The sequence below is a fragment of the Schistocerca americana genome, chromosome 7 (genome assembly GCF_021461395.2).
Source record: "Schistocerca americana isolate TAMUIC-IGC-003095 chromosome 7, iqSchAmer2.1, whole genome shotgun sequence".
Taxonomy (NCBI): Eukaryota; Metazoa; Arthropoda; class Insecta; order Orthoptera; family Acrididae; genus Schistocerca; species Schistocerca americana.
In genome coordinates this window covers 194,292,678-194,308,738 of record NC_060125.1, presented here as the reverse complement: position 1 = coordinate 194,308,738, position 16,061 = coordinate 194,292,678, and the positions used below count along the sequence as shown (strand labels likewise).

The 16,061-nt window shown below is 37.7% G+C and overlaps 1 protein-coding gene across 1 annotated transcript in view; it reads right to left on the bottom strand.

Moving 5' to 3' along the window:
* Positions 1-16,061, bottom strand: part of LOC124621803 (bumetanide-sensitive sodium-(potassium)-chloride cotransporter) — a 597,202-nt gene that overhangs the window by 29,139 nt on the left and 552,002 nt on the right. The window contains exon 14 of the mRNA XM_047147239.1: positions 8,528-8,717. Coding sequence (XP_047003195.1) covers positions 8,528-8,717 — 190 coding nt within the window. The remainder of the gene's footprint in view (positions 1-8,527; positions 8,718-16,061) is intronic.

Here is a 16,061-nt window from a genome sequence, read left to right as displayed (position 1 = left end):
ATCAAAAGATTTATAAAGGTGTATATCCTTTTGGCTGTTGGATCCTATGTTGTCTTCACTATTTGATCTCCAAAAGCTATTTATCTGTCTTCTATTTCAGGGTTTCCCAAACAGTGTTCTGAGAACACGGGTTTTCCACAGGAAGCAAATAAGTGCTCCATGAAAAATTATTAATATCATAACATTTTTAACGTTTTGATGATACTCATTTAACACATGTAAATTTCATAACCGACCACTGTTGATGTCACAAAACCTCATGTGCATGTGATTGCCAATAACATTAGGCATATTTTCCAGCTATGAAACTAGCATATATTGCGCTGCCACCAGTTTGGACCCTTCTTCTTATTAATAATTGTTGGCAGAAGTTGGAAGTCATCACTGCTGGAACAACTGTCAACCAATGTGATCCAACAGTGTGGTTACACGCTGCATGTCTGCCTGCCCGCATGTCAAATGGATGTTCAAAATGTCACACCCCTTCTACACATAGAGTAACTGAGTTACAACAGTGTCCCTGTAACTTGTTTCATAATCATTACTACAAACAAGCACCACATTTCAACAAGAATGCATCTGTAATACACTTTCATGAAACCCAGCTGATATGTATGGTGTAGAATAAAGATGGCAGAAAGTCTTTTCACCACACATCCAACCCACTCAACTAAGACCGCTTTGGTTCTCTTTCCTCTGTTGTCAGCATTTTTCACAGCAATGGGGTAGTTGTCTTGGTAGCACAGTACTGTTGACAGCACTGATGACACATTCTCCATAAATCTGATTAAAATACATCAGTAAAATACTTCCTCTGTTGCCAGCATTCTGTGTAGCAATGGACAAGTTGTTTTGGCAGCACAATACTGTTGACAGCATTGACGATACATTCTTTACAAATATGATTAACATACACCAGTAAAATACTTGTTAAGTCTCCAGTATACAAACATCTAGAGGTGGAGGAAGCTAATCTGTAGGAATAACACATAATTCAAAAGTAAGTATGTGTTTCCACAGTCAAATTTTCACTCTGCAGTGTAGTAAGCACTGATATGAAACTTCCTGGCAGATTAAAGCTCTGTGCTGGATGGAGATTCAAATGTGGGATCTTTGCAAAGATCCCAAATTTAAGTCTCAGTCCGGCACAATTTTAATCTGCCAAGAAGTTTCATACCATTGTACACTCCACTGCAGAGTGAAAATTTCATTATGGAAACATCCCTCAGGCTATGGCTAAGCCATGTCTCCACGATATCCTTTCTTCCAGGACTGCTAGTTCTGCAAGGGTTGCAGAAGAGCTCTGTGAGGTTTGGAAGGTAGGACGAGGTGCTGGTGGAAGTAGAGCTGTGAGGATGGTTTGTGAATCATGCTTGGGTAGCTCAGTGATAGAGCACTTGCCCAAGATGAAAGGCAAAGGTCCTGAGTTCGAGTCTCGGTCTGGCACACAGTTTTAATCTGCCAGGAAGTTTTAAGTATGCAGTGTTTTATCAATTAAAATTAATCAATGCTAAGCTGAGCTTTGATGCCCTGCTTGTGATTAGTACCTGTGAAAGGAATGGGCTGATAAGCTCATCTGAACCAAAATAAATTAATGTTGGAGTGGTAGTATAATTTTTTTTCACATTTTATTTTTCTTTTATACATGGAATAAGACAGGCAGCAGACATGTATTTTCATTGCATACATTTTTGCTTTAGTTCATATGTGCCATTACGAGATACTTCTTATTTTTTGATCATATCTGTTACAGTATTGACAGGAGATGGTGGTAGGGTACAGGAGACTTCGCTTCACTTGGTAAAATTGGCAATCTATACAACTAAAATGAGGCACTCCATGACCACATCATTCTGAATAAATGGTATGAAATAATAAAAACTGACTGTTGTTACATCCACAAATGCAGAGGACCATTTTCCACATCCCAGTATTAATTAATCTCCATTTGTTTGTAACTGTACTGTAGAAGTTGATGGAATACATGCCAATATGTTTGAACCATGTTTGGTGAACCTGAGTTACACCCACCTACACTCAGTGCTTTAAATGGCTCTCTGATTTTTTTATGTAATGTAATTGGGACTAAAATTTACACACATAGATCTAATCTCACAAATTTTGGCAAAAGAGTGAATTATGGTTAACTGTAAGCCTGAAAAAATGAAGCACCAAATAATTTACCAAAATTCCATATGAAACCCACTGAACAGTTTATTGTTTGGAGTAGGAATTAGTAAATAACACATTTATATATAATATTTCATCACTGTCTACTGCTGAGCTTCTGATGGTGCATACAGCCAAATAAATTCTTCAAGATGAACCAAATCAGTGGAAAATGTAAATGTGAATCAGCTGTTTCATGTTTTGATTCTCCACTGACTTGGTTCATGTTAAACAATTTTATAGTTAATAGAATGGTTCCTAATTTAATTTCCTAAATTCATTTCACCTGAGAGCTGGATTTACTGTTGAAATGATAACACACATAATGACACGTGATAAAATTTTGTATCCTGAAATTGCGTTTTCACACTTGCTCATAAAAATGATCACGCTTACATATTGAGAAAGCTATCGGCAGAGAATGATGTTCTGAATTCAAACACAGCACATGCCAGTACACTTTTTGACTGCTGCAAACCTCAACAATCTAACGGATGTTGTACTATCATGATGAAGTCATGTTGAATGTGTCAATTGAGGGATAAATAATGTAGTGGGTATGTTTGAATATTAATGTTTCTGTGAAGGGCTTCCATGAAATTTGTTTCTGCCATTTGCAGTTTATACCACAACTGATGAGGCAGGAGCATGCCTGACAGGTCACCACTGAAAGACAAACATAGCAACATTCCCCCCCCCCCCCCCCCTCGTTTGTCTGTACACCATGTGGCAGATATGTTAGATATGTTATTGCTCCATTTCTTGCACTTCCTTGAGGCTGAACTGCTACTTAGCATTGACACGTTACAGGCCTACATACTTTTGTTAATATGTTATTTAAAGCATAAAGAAAGCATTTCAACATAATTCTTTTTCCTTTACAGAATTTATATTATGCTAGCTGTCCGACACTTATAAGTGTCATATGCATTTATTGCAAACAGAGAAAGAATTAGAGTCTGAAAACACCAAAAGATCTATCAAACGGAGAAAAAGAAACAGAACTCATCTGCAATGTGGTGCTATGGAAACTCAATCCCATATAACAAATAAGTTTGCAAGGTTTAGAGGTGATGTTTTTATAGCAAACCACAAATAATTCCACATACTGTACAGAAACCTCATGTTCTGAGCAATAAATGTAACAATAGTCAAATAAAACAAATACAAACAGTTCACAAATCAAACACGAACAGATCTTTCTCTGAAGATATGACATCTCATTACATTACAGATGTGTAATTGTGCAACAGTTCAAAGGAGAATCCAGCTTTGTTTGGACACGTTATGCACACGTATGGTGCATCCGTACGCTTGCCCCATTCAGCACACTTCCTCATAACTTGCTTCTTCCCTTCAGTTGCGTCCCGCTTTTGCACAATGCACGTGTCTTTACAGTATTTGTTACGCACACCTTTTGCAACATCCATTGGTGGAAGTACTTCCTGAATTATTTGTATTCTATTTCTTTGGCCAGCGGTTAGTTTTTTGGTCACATAAATAATATGACAACATCTGGTCCTACCTATCGGTCCCAGGTATACAACTATTATATTTGGTAATTGGCAGTGGTTTTGAGACTATTTGCTGGCGTGTATTCGACACATGTCCAATTGTATTAGGATATTCTGTGGAAATACAGGAGACCTCTCATCTATCCTTTCATTTGCCAATCATTACACTGTCCGAATAGCGTACAAAAGTGTCTCCTTTCCCCAGTTTTGTGCATACCACATCTTTAGGGGTATTTCTCCTATTTACCCTTAGTGTCCTGGTGCAACGTGTTTTTGCATTCAACAGGGTTTTAGCTAAAGCACAGCTGTTGTAAAAATTGTCCATGTAAACGTGATGACCAACATGCAGCTTCTCTTCCAACAAATGTAATACTATCTTTTCAGCATGCCCTTTTCCCCCCATATCACCACGCATCCCCATGTACACAGCACATTTCTCGCAAAATGCAGTGAGCGTAAGACGAACAAATATCTGTCTCTGCCCATACCCATTGCTATTCCTCTATTTTCGAACAGTCGGTCTTTCTTGCAGTAGTCTTGTAATTGGGCATATTTGACATTACCCATATGTAATGAAATACCCAGGAAGACTAGTATTTCTCCTATACGTACATGTTTCCAATTACTAATTCTAGAGCCCCCTTTTGTATTTTCGCTCGTAAATATATTGTGTGCATTACTGTTTGTTTCATCCTCTACGAACTCCAGTATGTCATCTGTAACCAGTAGCCTAAAGAAATCCATTGGCGTATTGCCAGCAAGATTTATCTACAAACATTCTGCTTTTGTAAATGGATGATACTGCATCCCATGTGGTTCTACATGCCAAGTCGCACCTGGTTTGCTTACTTCTGCGAGCATGGGTTTTTATCGTTGGTGATTTCCTTATCATCGTCGTCCGTTTTGTCAGATTCCAAACTGTCGCGAAATGTATACGACAGTTCTGCTTCCACACTGTCATTACTATGGTATGTTTCTGCAGTCTCCAAATTCCAGCCACCCTCCTCTGGTTTGTCCCCTCTCAACTCAACATCACTATCTTCTAACATGCTTAGTAACTCATGGTCAGTATATTGTTCACTCTTCCTAGTCTTTTTCGGGTTAGTAGGCCCCAGTGTCGGTTGGTCCACCACCATTGCAAACAATGCCCAACACAGACGACTAAAGATGAAAACACACACCTGCAGACAGGAAAACGTTACGTGATATTTCGTTGGTTGCTTGTACTAACACGAGTGCACAGCCGAACAAACTAAAATGAGTACTCAGATAGTGGACGCGCCACTTTTAAGCTTTACCTGCACTGGCTTGTTGATCACGGAAACACTTGTAAGCATTAGCGGCACTGGCATGTTGATTGCGGAAACGCTTATAAGCATCAGCCAAAGCAAACGTGTTAAACATTGGATTCATGTGTACTGCCATGTCAGAGGCTCCTGTGTTTTATGTCAAACAGAACTTACGAACAATTCTTTGACCCAGCCTAACTTTGTAAGCACTTAGAAACAATGCATGCTGATCATAAAGGAAAAGACATTAACTTTTTTAAAAGCCAGTGTGACTCAATAGAAAAATCTAAACATCAAATAATTACTTTTGCAAAAACCAAACATGAAAATGTAATTTATGCATCTTACTGTGTTAGCTGCTGTATTGCGCTTAATTGTTAAGTTCATTCAACTGGAGAAAAACTTGTTAAGCCATGTGTAAAAGACACAGTGTAGTGCATTATTAATGAGCAGACTGCCACAACAATAGAAGTGGTACAATTTTCTAATAATACTGTTTCATTACACATCAAAGCTCGTTTTGCTGCCATAAGGAAGGAGTTGATTTATCAATTTAGACTTTGAAGTGATTATGCACTAAAAAATGGACAAATCCACAGATATCACAGGACTAGCTGAACTATTAGTATTTGTTCAATGCATATTTAATAAAAGTATTGAAAAAGATTTATTCATGACCACATATTTACATGAAAAAGCAACAGGTGAAGATATATTTCACTGAATTAATGATTACACTATAAAACATGAGATCGTTGGAAGAAGTGTATCGATATTTGCACAGATAGTACTTCAGATCTGATAGGAAAAATCAAGGGAGCTGTACCATTTATGATATGAGCAGCTACAAGAAGCAGCAGCAGTCATTGTATTTGCTTAGGCAATCTCTAGTAACAAAACATAGTGCCTAGTGATTTGAAATACATCTGAAATGCTCAAAATAATAAACTGTGTAAAATCTCAACCACTGCAGTCCAGATTGTTCAAAATTTTGTGCAACGAAATAGGTAGTGAACACAATGCACTTTTATTACATACAAAAGTGAGATGGCTATCCAGAGGAAAAGCACTAGAAAGGCTTTATTACTGAGTTACTGGACTCCCGTAATATGCAGCATAATTCAGTAAAAAATTTTATTGAAATTTTAAGAAATCCTTTATTGTTGATAAAAGTTAAATATTTTGCAGACATTTTTACAAAGTGCAGCAAAATTAATCATTGCAAGGAAATAGTGTTACAATTTTTAATACAAGAGACAAAATTGCATCTTTTGTGAGAAAATTAAAATTTTTGATTTATTCGGTTCAAGAAAACAATTTTGTTTTCTTGCATTATGTGGATGTTTGACTGAATTTTTTTTTTAAAAATATGTGAAGTAGTTTCTAAGCTGTTCACAAAGCACTTACTTAACTTGGGAAAAACTCTTCTGCAATACTTTCCAAAGATCTGTGAGAATAATTCCAAGGCTCAAAATCCACTTTCCATAACAGCTAAGGCTTTAAGTGTAAGAGACTATAAAAACCTAATTGATGAAAATCTGAGTTAACAAGTGACTCTAATATAATCAAAAGTACAAAGATTAGCCATTATGTAATTTCTGGGTAGATTTATCAGAAGAAGCTGAGTTGATTAGAACAAGCTATTATTGTTTTAATTGTGTGAAGCAGGATTTTCTTATAATACGGCAATGCAACAAGAACGAAGTGCTCGTATTAAGAAGGGTGTAAGACAAGGCTGTAGCCTTTCGCCCCTACTCTTCAATCTGTACATCGAGGAAGCAATGATGGAAATAAAAGAAAGGTTCAGGAGTGGAATTAAAATACAAGGTGAAAGGATATCAATGATACGGTTTGCTGATGACATTGCTATCCTGAGTGAAAGTGAAGAAGAATTAAATGATCTGCTGAACGGAATGAACAGTCTAATGAGTACACAGTATGGTTTGAGAGTAAATCGGAGAAAGACGAAGGCAATGAGAAGTAGTAGAAATGAGAACAGCGAGAAACTTAACGTCAGGATTGATGGTCACGAAGTCAATGAAGTTAAGGAATTCTGCTACCTAGGCAGTAAAATAACCAGTGACAGACGGAGCAAGGAGGACATCAAAAGCAGACTCGCTATGGCAAAAAAGGCATTTCTGGCCAAGAGAAGTCTACTAATATCAAATACTGGCCTTAATTTGAGGAAGAAATTTCTGAGGATGTACGTCTGGAGTACAGCATTGTATGGTAGTGAAACATGGACTGTGGGAAAACCGGAACAGAAGAGAATTGAAGCATTTGAGATGTGGTGCTATAGACGAATGTTGAAAATTAGGTGGACTGATAAGGTAAGGAATGAAGAGGTTCTATGCAGAATCGGAGAGGAAAGGAATATGTGGAAAACACTGATAAGGAGAAGGGACAGGATAATAGGACATCTGCTAAGACATGAGGGAATGACTTCCATGGTACTAGAGGGAGCTGTAGAGGGCAAAAACTGTAGAGGAAGGCAGAGATTGGAATACGTCAAGCAATTAATTGAGGACGTAGGTTGCAAGTGCTACTCTGAGATGAAGAGGTTAGCACAGGAAAGGAATTCGTGGTGGGCCACATCAAACCAGTCAGTAGACTGATGACAAAAAAAAAAAAAAACAGCAATGAATACAATGTTCAGAAACAGGCTTGACACCCTACCAGATATCAGAATTCAACTTTCTACTACTGTACCTGACAACAAGAAGATTTGTAATTTAAGGGCACAAAATCTCTGAAGCTATTGAAAACTTGATTCCACTTTTCTTTTATGTGTTAAGTGAAAAATAATTATTAAGTACATTTGAAATAAATTATGATTATTTTGTTTTTTAATTTTATTATAGTTTCTGTATTATTGGTATGATTTAAAATTGAAGTAATTGATGAATATAACAAGTTTTTCTTACTTTTTAGAAAAAAACATTTATTAATTTTACTGACTTTCAAAATGAAAAAGGTGTTCCATCAAAGCCACAGGATTCTCAGAGTGTTCACTCTGGATTGCTGATTTTGTTCAACCTAAAAGTTGCATTCTGTTTGCAGCAGCCGGATATAGCGGTCATGTGTGCTTGTGTATGTGATTTCTTTTCTGAAGAAGGCTTTGGCTGAAAACTCGATATGTAACAGTCTTTTTGTTGTGGCTGTCTGTAACTCAACACGCCATCTTTATGCTCAGTAGCAGTTTATCTTTTTCATAATATTGTTGACATTCCAACCTGGACTTTTCACTGTTTGAAAGTCCACATCAGTATGGCAGGGCAGAAATTTGAAACCTGTTTCATCCTATCAGTGTTGTATTGTGGTACATCATTTAATTATTCACCAATTACATGAAAGATAATGCAGTTTCCACCACATTTCTTCATTATATCATCTATTTCAATGTAATACAAGTTTATTCATTTTGGGTTACCATAGAAGAGTATTGTTACTAAAATACTGAAGCTTATTACATTCAAACTGAAACAGCATGTATTAACAATCACACTGTGTGTCAGTAAAACTTCATTATCCAGATATGCATGAGGGAATTTTTACCTGTAAAGATCAGCTTTTGATTCTCTCTTCTTCTTTTCCCGCACGCTTTCTGCTTTGTTCTTATTTTCATCATCGTGATCTATTGTTACCACTGATGAATCTCCAACATTTGTGGCATCAGGGTTAGTGTTTATTTTTCCCTTCTTCAGATTGGGTGTTGGCGGTACAGACAAGTCACTTGCACTGCTTGCTGCAAAGCGTCAAAAGCAATCACAATACTTTGAGTGGAAAAATAAACACAAGGAGACTTTTCTAGTTTCCATAAATAACACAGCAACAGGTGAAGTACAACTTGTACACACAATATATATGAAAACACATTAAGAAATGCAAAGTTATCAATGGCAAATTTCCAAGTAAGACACCAGAAAGGCTCAGATAGTATTTCATAAAAGAATAATAACCCTTGACCTGTTTTTTTGCTGAAAATTTTCATTTAAGATATTTTCAATATAAAGAATGCAACGCATCAGTCTATAGGTATAAAACATATTCCATTACCTATAGTATTTTTACCCTCCAGCTGTTGCACTTATTAACAAAAATGAAAACTCTTACTGCTTGTATAAAACAACTTTCTTTTTGCTCATAATAGTTTAAAGAATCATTCTCAGACTCTCAGATAGGACCCATTATCATTCTGCAGCTATTGTGAAATATACTATTTCCTTGCAGCCATCAGAAATCCACAAGCTGATTATTAAAGAAAAGGACTCGGGTAAAGAAAAACCTAGAAACAACCAGAAAAGCATAAGTGATTTATCAATTTTTTATAAGTGCTGCAGTACTTCTTTCGAGACATGAGGGCCAAACATCCTTTGAGGAGCTATAATATAATTTGCTAATATAAAGCAGGAGTCCACATCAGACAGTACAATCAGATTACATAATACCAAGTCACAGGGTTTTTGATATATGTAAGCCCATTGGAGAAGCACCAGCAGGACAGATAACAAATTGAATTATCAACAGTTATTAATTTTCTACAAAAGCTGTTGTTGTTACAACTTGGATATATAGAAAAGCTATGATCACACAATTCTTTATTAAGCATTATGCATTTCAAAATTTCATCATCAGATAGAAGTTGTGGGATAAAGTGTTCAAAGAAATTAATGAGAACAAATCACTGCACAGCAGTGAGCAATAACAGAATTTTCAATTTCTACAATTAATATCATACATCTAAATCAAACTTTAGTGAATGGCTCATGAAAGTGAGCAAACAGACTGAATAAAACACAGGTCTCCTCTCATATAGGCATACACGATTTCATTTCTATGGGCAATGCTAGTGCCACATACCAGCCTTTGTTTACTTCTCAGATACCTTATCCCAAAGTCAGTTTGGCAATGGTTCTCTTTGAACAGACAGCGGCACTGTCAAATACACCTATATGAGATGGGATCTGTATTGCATCCATCTATGAGCTCACTTTAGTGAACCTTTTACTAAAGTAAGTATGGGATTAATTGTAAAAATTGAAAATTCTGTATATGCACCACTCCTGTGCATATCTGTATTAGTATCTACACATTTATTTGTTGTCATTAATTTTTATCTGATGATGAAAGTTTCAATTATGTGATCAAGACTGTTCCATATTTTCAAGCTTTGCCAAATCTGAATGGTCACTTGCCTCTACCACAGCTGTGTTTTCCTATCATATAATGACTGTTGTTGTTACTGTTGTGGTCTTCAGTCTGAAGAATGTTTCAATGCAGCTCTCCACACTAGTCTATCCTATGCAAGATTCTTAATCTTTGCCTAACTACAGCAACCTACATCCATTTGAATATGATTACTGTATTTGAGCCTTCTATCTCTACAGTTTGTACCCCCATCGACACTTCCCTCCATTATCAAACTGATGATTGCTTGATAACTCAGAATGCAACCATTCCTTTTCTCTCCAATTCAGATCAATACCTTCTCACTGGACATTCAATCTACCCATCTCATCTTCAGTATTCTTCCCTAGCATCACATTTCAAAAGCTTCTATTCTCTTCTTGTCTGAATTTTGTGTTGTCTTTGTTTCATCACCATACAAGCCAACATTCCAGACGGTTACCTTCAGAAAAGTATTATCATTTTAACTTTTCAAACATGGGTATAACCTCAAATGAATAACGAAGAGAAATAAAACTGAAATCTGTGACAAACTTCATTTTATAACTGCTAAGAATAATGGCCATTAGTGTTTGCTTTAACTGAGGGCCCCCCTTTCCTTTTATGTCTCCCCCCTCCCACCACCACCACTGCCACCCACCTTTCTCTTAAAATAAAATAAAAAAGTGAAAGTTACTCTTCTACCCTCTGAGCTCCATTATGACACTTCGGCAAATGAAGATCATAAATATATGTCACACATTTTCATCATTAGAATCCCACAAAATGACCAGTGGACACAATGGATAAAACAGTGAGTGAATATTCCTGTAACAAAATAGAAATTCCAGGCATTCATTCATGAACAATATGCCAAAAATACTTACAGGAAGTTTACACCCCCAGACAAAATTCTTTGTAAGTTCATAAACTCATAAGCCACGTAAAGAATCATGAACATGAGCACATTGTCATGAAATGATCTAGTTCATGTATTGTGGTAAAAAGGAGGACAGAATATCTTGAATGAAATCTAATAAGTGTTTTAACAGTATTATTATGAATGTTTGGAGAACTAACCTATGCTTACCCCTACATCTACGTACATACTCCTCAAGCCACTGTATGCTGCATGGCAGAGGTTGCCTTGTGCTACTACCAATCATTTAATGCCCGGTTCCACTCACAAATAGAGCAAGGAAAAAAACAACTGTCTATTTGCCTCTGTACAGGCCCAAATTTGTCTTCTCTTTGTGGTCCTTACACTAAATGTACACTGGGGGCAGTAGAAGTATTCTGCAGTCAGCTTCAAATGCCAGCTGTTTAAATTTTCTCAACAGTGTTCCATGTTTCATGAAAAGAACATGATCTTCCTTCCAGTTCACAGAGCATATCCGTAATAATTGCAAGTTAATCAAACTTACTGGTAACAAATCTAGCAGCCCACCACAGACTTGCTTTGATATCTTCCTTTAATCTGACCTCTTGGGAATCCCAACCACTCAAGCACTATAAACTACACTTACCCAAAATTCTCCCAATAAAGTTTCCTACTACTACCCTTATGTGCTCATTCCATTTCAGATCGCTTTGCAGCATTATGCCTAGATATTTAATTGGCATTACTGTGTCAAGCAGCATTAACAATGCTTTTTTTGAACATCATGGGATTGTTTTTCCCATTCATCTGCATTAGCTTACGTTTTTCTACATTTAGAGCAAGCTGCCACTCATTACACCACGTACAAATTTTGTGTAAGTCTTCTTGTATCACTCAACAACAACACTATTCCATACATCACAGCATCATCAGCAAACAGCCACAAATTGCTGTTCACCAAGTCCATCATATCATTTCTGTATGTAGAGAATTAGAGCAGTCCTGACACACTTCCCTGGGTACTCCTGACGATACTCTTGTCTTTGATGAAAACTTGCATCAAGGACAACGTACTGGATTCAATTACATAGGAAGTTTTCAAATCGATCACATATCTGGCGACCTGTTCCATGAGCTCAGACATTCTTTAGAAGCCTGTGTGAAAGACTTTCCAAAAACCTAGGAATATGGAATCTGCCTGTTGTCTTCCATCCATGGTTTGCAGAATATGTGAGAAGAGGGCAAGCTTAGTTTCACGTGATCAGTGCTTTCTAAATCCGTGCTGATTTGTGAAAAGAAGCTTATCTGTCTCAAGGAAATTTGTCATATTCAAACTCAAAATATGTTCATGAATTCTACATCAAACAAATTAAGGATAGGTCTGTAATTATGTGGGTCCACTTCTCATTTACCCTTCTGATATACAAGAGTCTCCTGTGCTTTTTTCCAGTCGCTTGGGACTTTGGACTGCATGAGAGATTCACAATAAATGTAAGTGAAGTGAGGGGACATTGCCATAAAGTTCTCTCCGTAAAACTGAATTTGGATTCCATCTGGACCAGGCAATTTCAACTTCAACTCCTTCACTGCTCTATGCCAAGGATGCCTGTTGCTAACTACTTCAAATTGGTCAAGAAGTTAATGGGTACAAGCCTTGACCCACTTAGTGATTTTACATGGGACCAGAATTTTCTCAGGTTCTCGACAAGATCTTTTGATAAGGTATCTTTTTACAGACACACAAATTTCTCATAACTTTTGTTCACTGACATTTGCACATTCTTTTCTAAACCAAGAGTGCAACAATCCCTGCTTCCTCAGTATGTTCCAAACAATGTTATTAAACCATGGTTAGTCTTTGCCATCCCTGATCCACTTACTCAGCACATAATTCTCCAGAGAGTTATTTACAATTGGTTTAACCTTTGCCCGTAATTTCTCTAAATCCAACTACATGCAACTTCCATTCTGATGGACTAAATTGAGAGGATTAGTAATTTAATAGCGTGAAATATTCAATGAATAGGTACATTAAGCTGAAATTAAGTTCTCTGTTAGGGCACAAAAGTAATCTCAGATAATTCTAAAGTTTCATACAAAAAAAAAGTTAGTACGCAAATGCTGCTTTTAACTGAGAACAAGTTATGGTATGCAAAGAGTGAATACTGATATGTATTAATGTTACAGGAGTAAGGGCCAACATCTGAATACAGCATATTATCAATTTTTAGACAAGTTTCAGCTTATTTGTTTTCTCAGGTTTAGTTCCACAGTCCTTTGAAATTTCTTGATAGATGACATCATTTCTGCTGAGACTGTACACTAGTTTATTTGGTCACTGCACCTACCTACCGTTTGTTCATCAGCATGAATCAGAACATGTACTGTGCTTTGTTTTGGAGGATGCTGTACTATTAGATACATATATTCATGAACTTGTCTGCTTAAAGATGGCTGCATATGCTAAAATGACCAACAGTAGTTTAAATAAAAAGGATGCAGAGTCTCAGCAGAAATAAAGTCTTCTCACAAGAAATTTTAATTTGTCTGACACCCATTCCAAATTACTATTACCTTTCACAATCTAAAAATATATTTAAAACAATAACAATTAACACTGTCATATGTTTGTACTTCGTGTGACTAACAAGCAAGCGGTAAAATATAATATAGTTGCCATATATTATGCATGTGTTCCCAAAGTGTCGTAGGAGTCTCTTGTGTACTTTCAGAACATGCATGACTGATGAACATATTTTAAATTTAGTGCAATGGCTATGTTGTGTCAAATATATTTGAAAATGAAGTCAGGCAAAATACTAAAACCATTTTTTGCATCTATTTTATGTTTTTCCAAGTTAGAACACCACTTCATGTACAAACCATCATCAACTGTACATTCTGTACTCATCTCAAAATTTACCACCAACTAATGAAGATAAAATTGCTTTCTGTCATAGTAGTATCAACTATACCTCCTCCTGTCATCTTCTGAATGTGAAAATTATAACTTTTGGAGGTTCTATAAAAGTTTTTTTAAAAACTGTCTGGTGGTTTTGCCTTAGGACAATAGTACCACTAGTAAAATACTGATACAGGCCAATACCATCAAATCACTGCTTGCTGCAATTTCTTCTGAGATCAGACCAAAGCAACACCTCATCCCTGAGAAGTCATTTTCCAATGCTCAGGGTTCATTGCTTTCCTGCCCATATTTTCAATGAGTCTACTTCTCTGTTTCCTCTTCAATCACATAAGTAGCACTTTTCCTTAACAACTGTGTGAATGTCTGTTAAGTGCATTCACCTTCCTGCTGCCATAGCCTACAGTACACCACCCGGTTTTGCTTTCTCACTTGCTGAATTTGCTTAGTCTCAACATCCAAGACTCCCTGATTATCAGAGAACCAACAGACTTTGCTATTTTAGTTAGCAAGTGGCTCTATTCCAAATAATGCCATCATCAACAGGAGTTCTTACTTGGATAACCTGCAAGAAATGTACACAAACCAAAACCACTAAGTTTACACTTTACAGCAGCATGTTAAGGCTATCTAACCATTACATGCCAATCAACAACACCACATGCTGCCAGCCTCAGACTGCACCAGACAGTGAGTTATGGTCCAATTTTCAGTAGTTTGATGGCTGTGCTGTTCGGTTTTTATGAACTTACATCGCATTCTGCTTGAATACATATTTGTCACTGAGAGGCAACATTCAAGTGCCACTGCAAATCAGTGTTATTATGTGTCCACTCTGGAATAAGAATATATGCATTTCATGACAAAAGAGCCATGTCAATAACAAACACAGAAAAAGAAACACTTTCCAGATTTTGGTTGGTTGATATATTTGACTCAACGCATCTGGGGTTTGCAGTAGCCACCAGAAAGATCGCGGGAGGCGCACATCAGCATGGGGCGTCACGGACAGTAGTTGCCACAAGTAAAGTCCCGTCCAGCAGAGGGCACGCGAGAATTCGGCCCGCGCCTTGTGCCGGCACAACAACAACAACAACTCAGCCAGCACGGGCCATGCCCAGTCAGTTTTTCATCGGGCATGCCTAGCAGACAGTTCCCGGTCTACACTATGTGAAGTGCGACGGACAACGTGAATCATGTTAACACACAATTGGCAATGAGTAGGGTCGTTCTTTTGCGTGTTGCGTCATCGTTCCGGTTTCGCAGCTTATCCACAGCATGGAGGATTTAGTGCAGGTTTTGGTTGAGCAGCAGACAGAGTTCATGGCAACCATGAAACAAGTGCTCTCCACGCAGTCTGCTCCAGCGCCGTTCCCTCCTCCCTTTCCCCCATATGACGAAATGGCAGAGGATTGGGACGCATATGAACATCACCTTCGGCAGCATTTCCAGGCATTTCATGTTGCCAATGTGGAGGTATCTCGTGCTCTTTTCTTGTCTTGGATATCTCTCTTGCTGTATCAAGTTTTGAGGCAGCCAGTGCCGTTGCATGAACCCTCGTCCTTGTCTATTGACGCATTCTGTTCATTGCTGTTTTCATATTATCACCGCTGCATGCATGTTTTGGCAGCTAGGGTCGAGTTCTATCAATGCAAGAAACAGCCCCATCAGTCTTACTGGGCGTCGGCCGCTACCCTGCACGGTCTTAGTCGTAAGTGTCATTTTCAAGAGCAGTCGCGAGAATCGTATGCCCACATTATGGTGTGCGACGTCATTGTTCAAATAACTTCCGGGAATTCAGCCAGGTAACACTTTCAGCGACCGCCGATATTTCGGCGGGAGAACACCCCGCCATTTTCAAGGCAAACTGCAACGGACAGGCGGCGTACATGCAAATTTAATACCTCGGTTCTCCGACAGAAGCAGGAAAGATAACACACACACACACACACACACACACTGAACACTAGTGCCACCAAAGATGACCAAAGTCAGAGCTATCGATAGTGAGACTACGAATTCGCAGGTGAGGCAGCACTGACTCTGTTCCTCTGTTTTTTTGACAAGGGAGAGAGCCAGATTCCAAACAGAATTTAAACAGAAACCTCCATCCCTGTTAA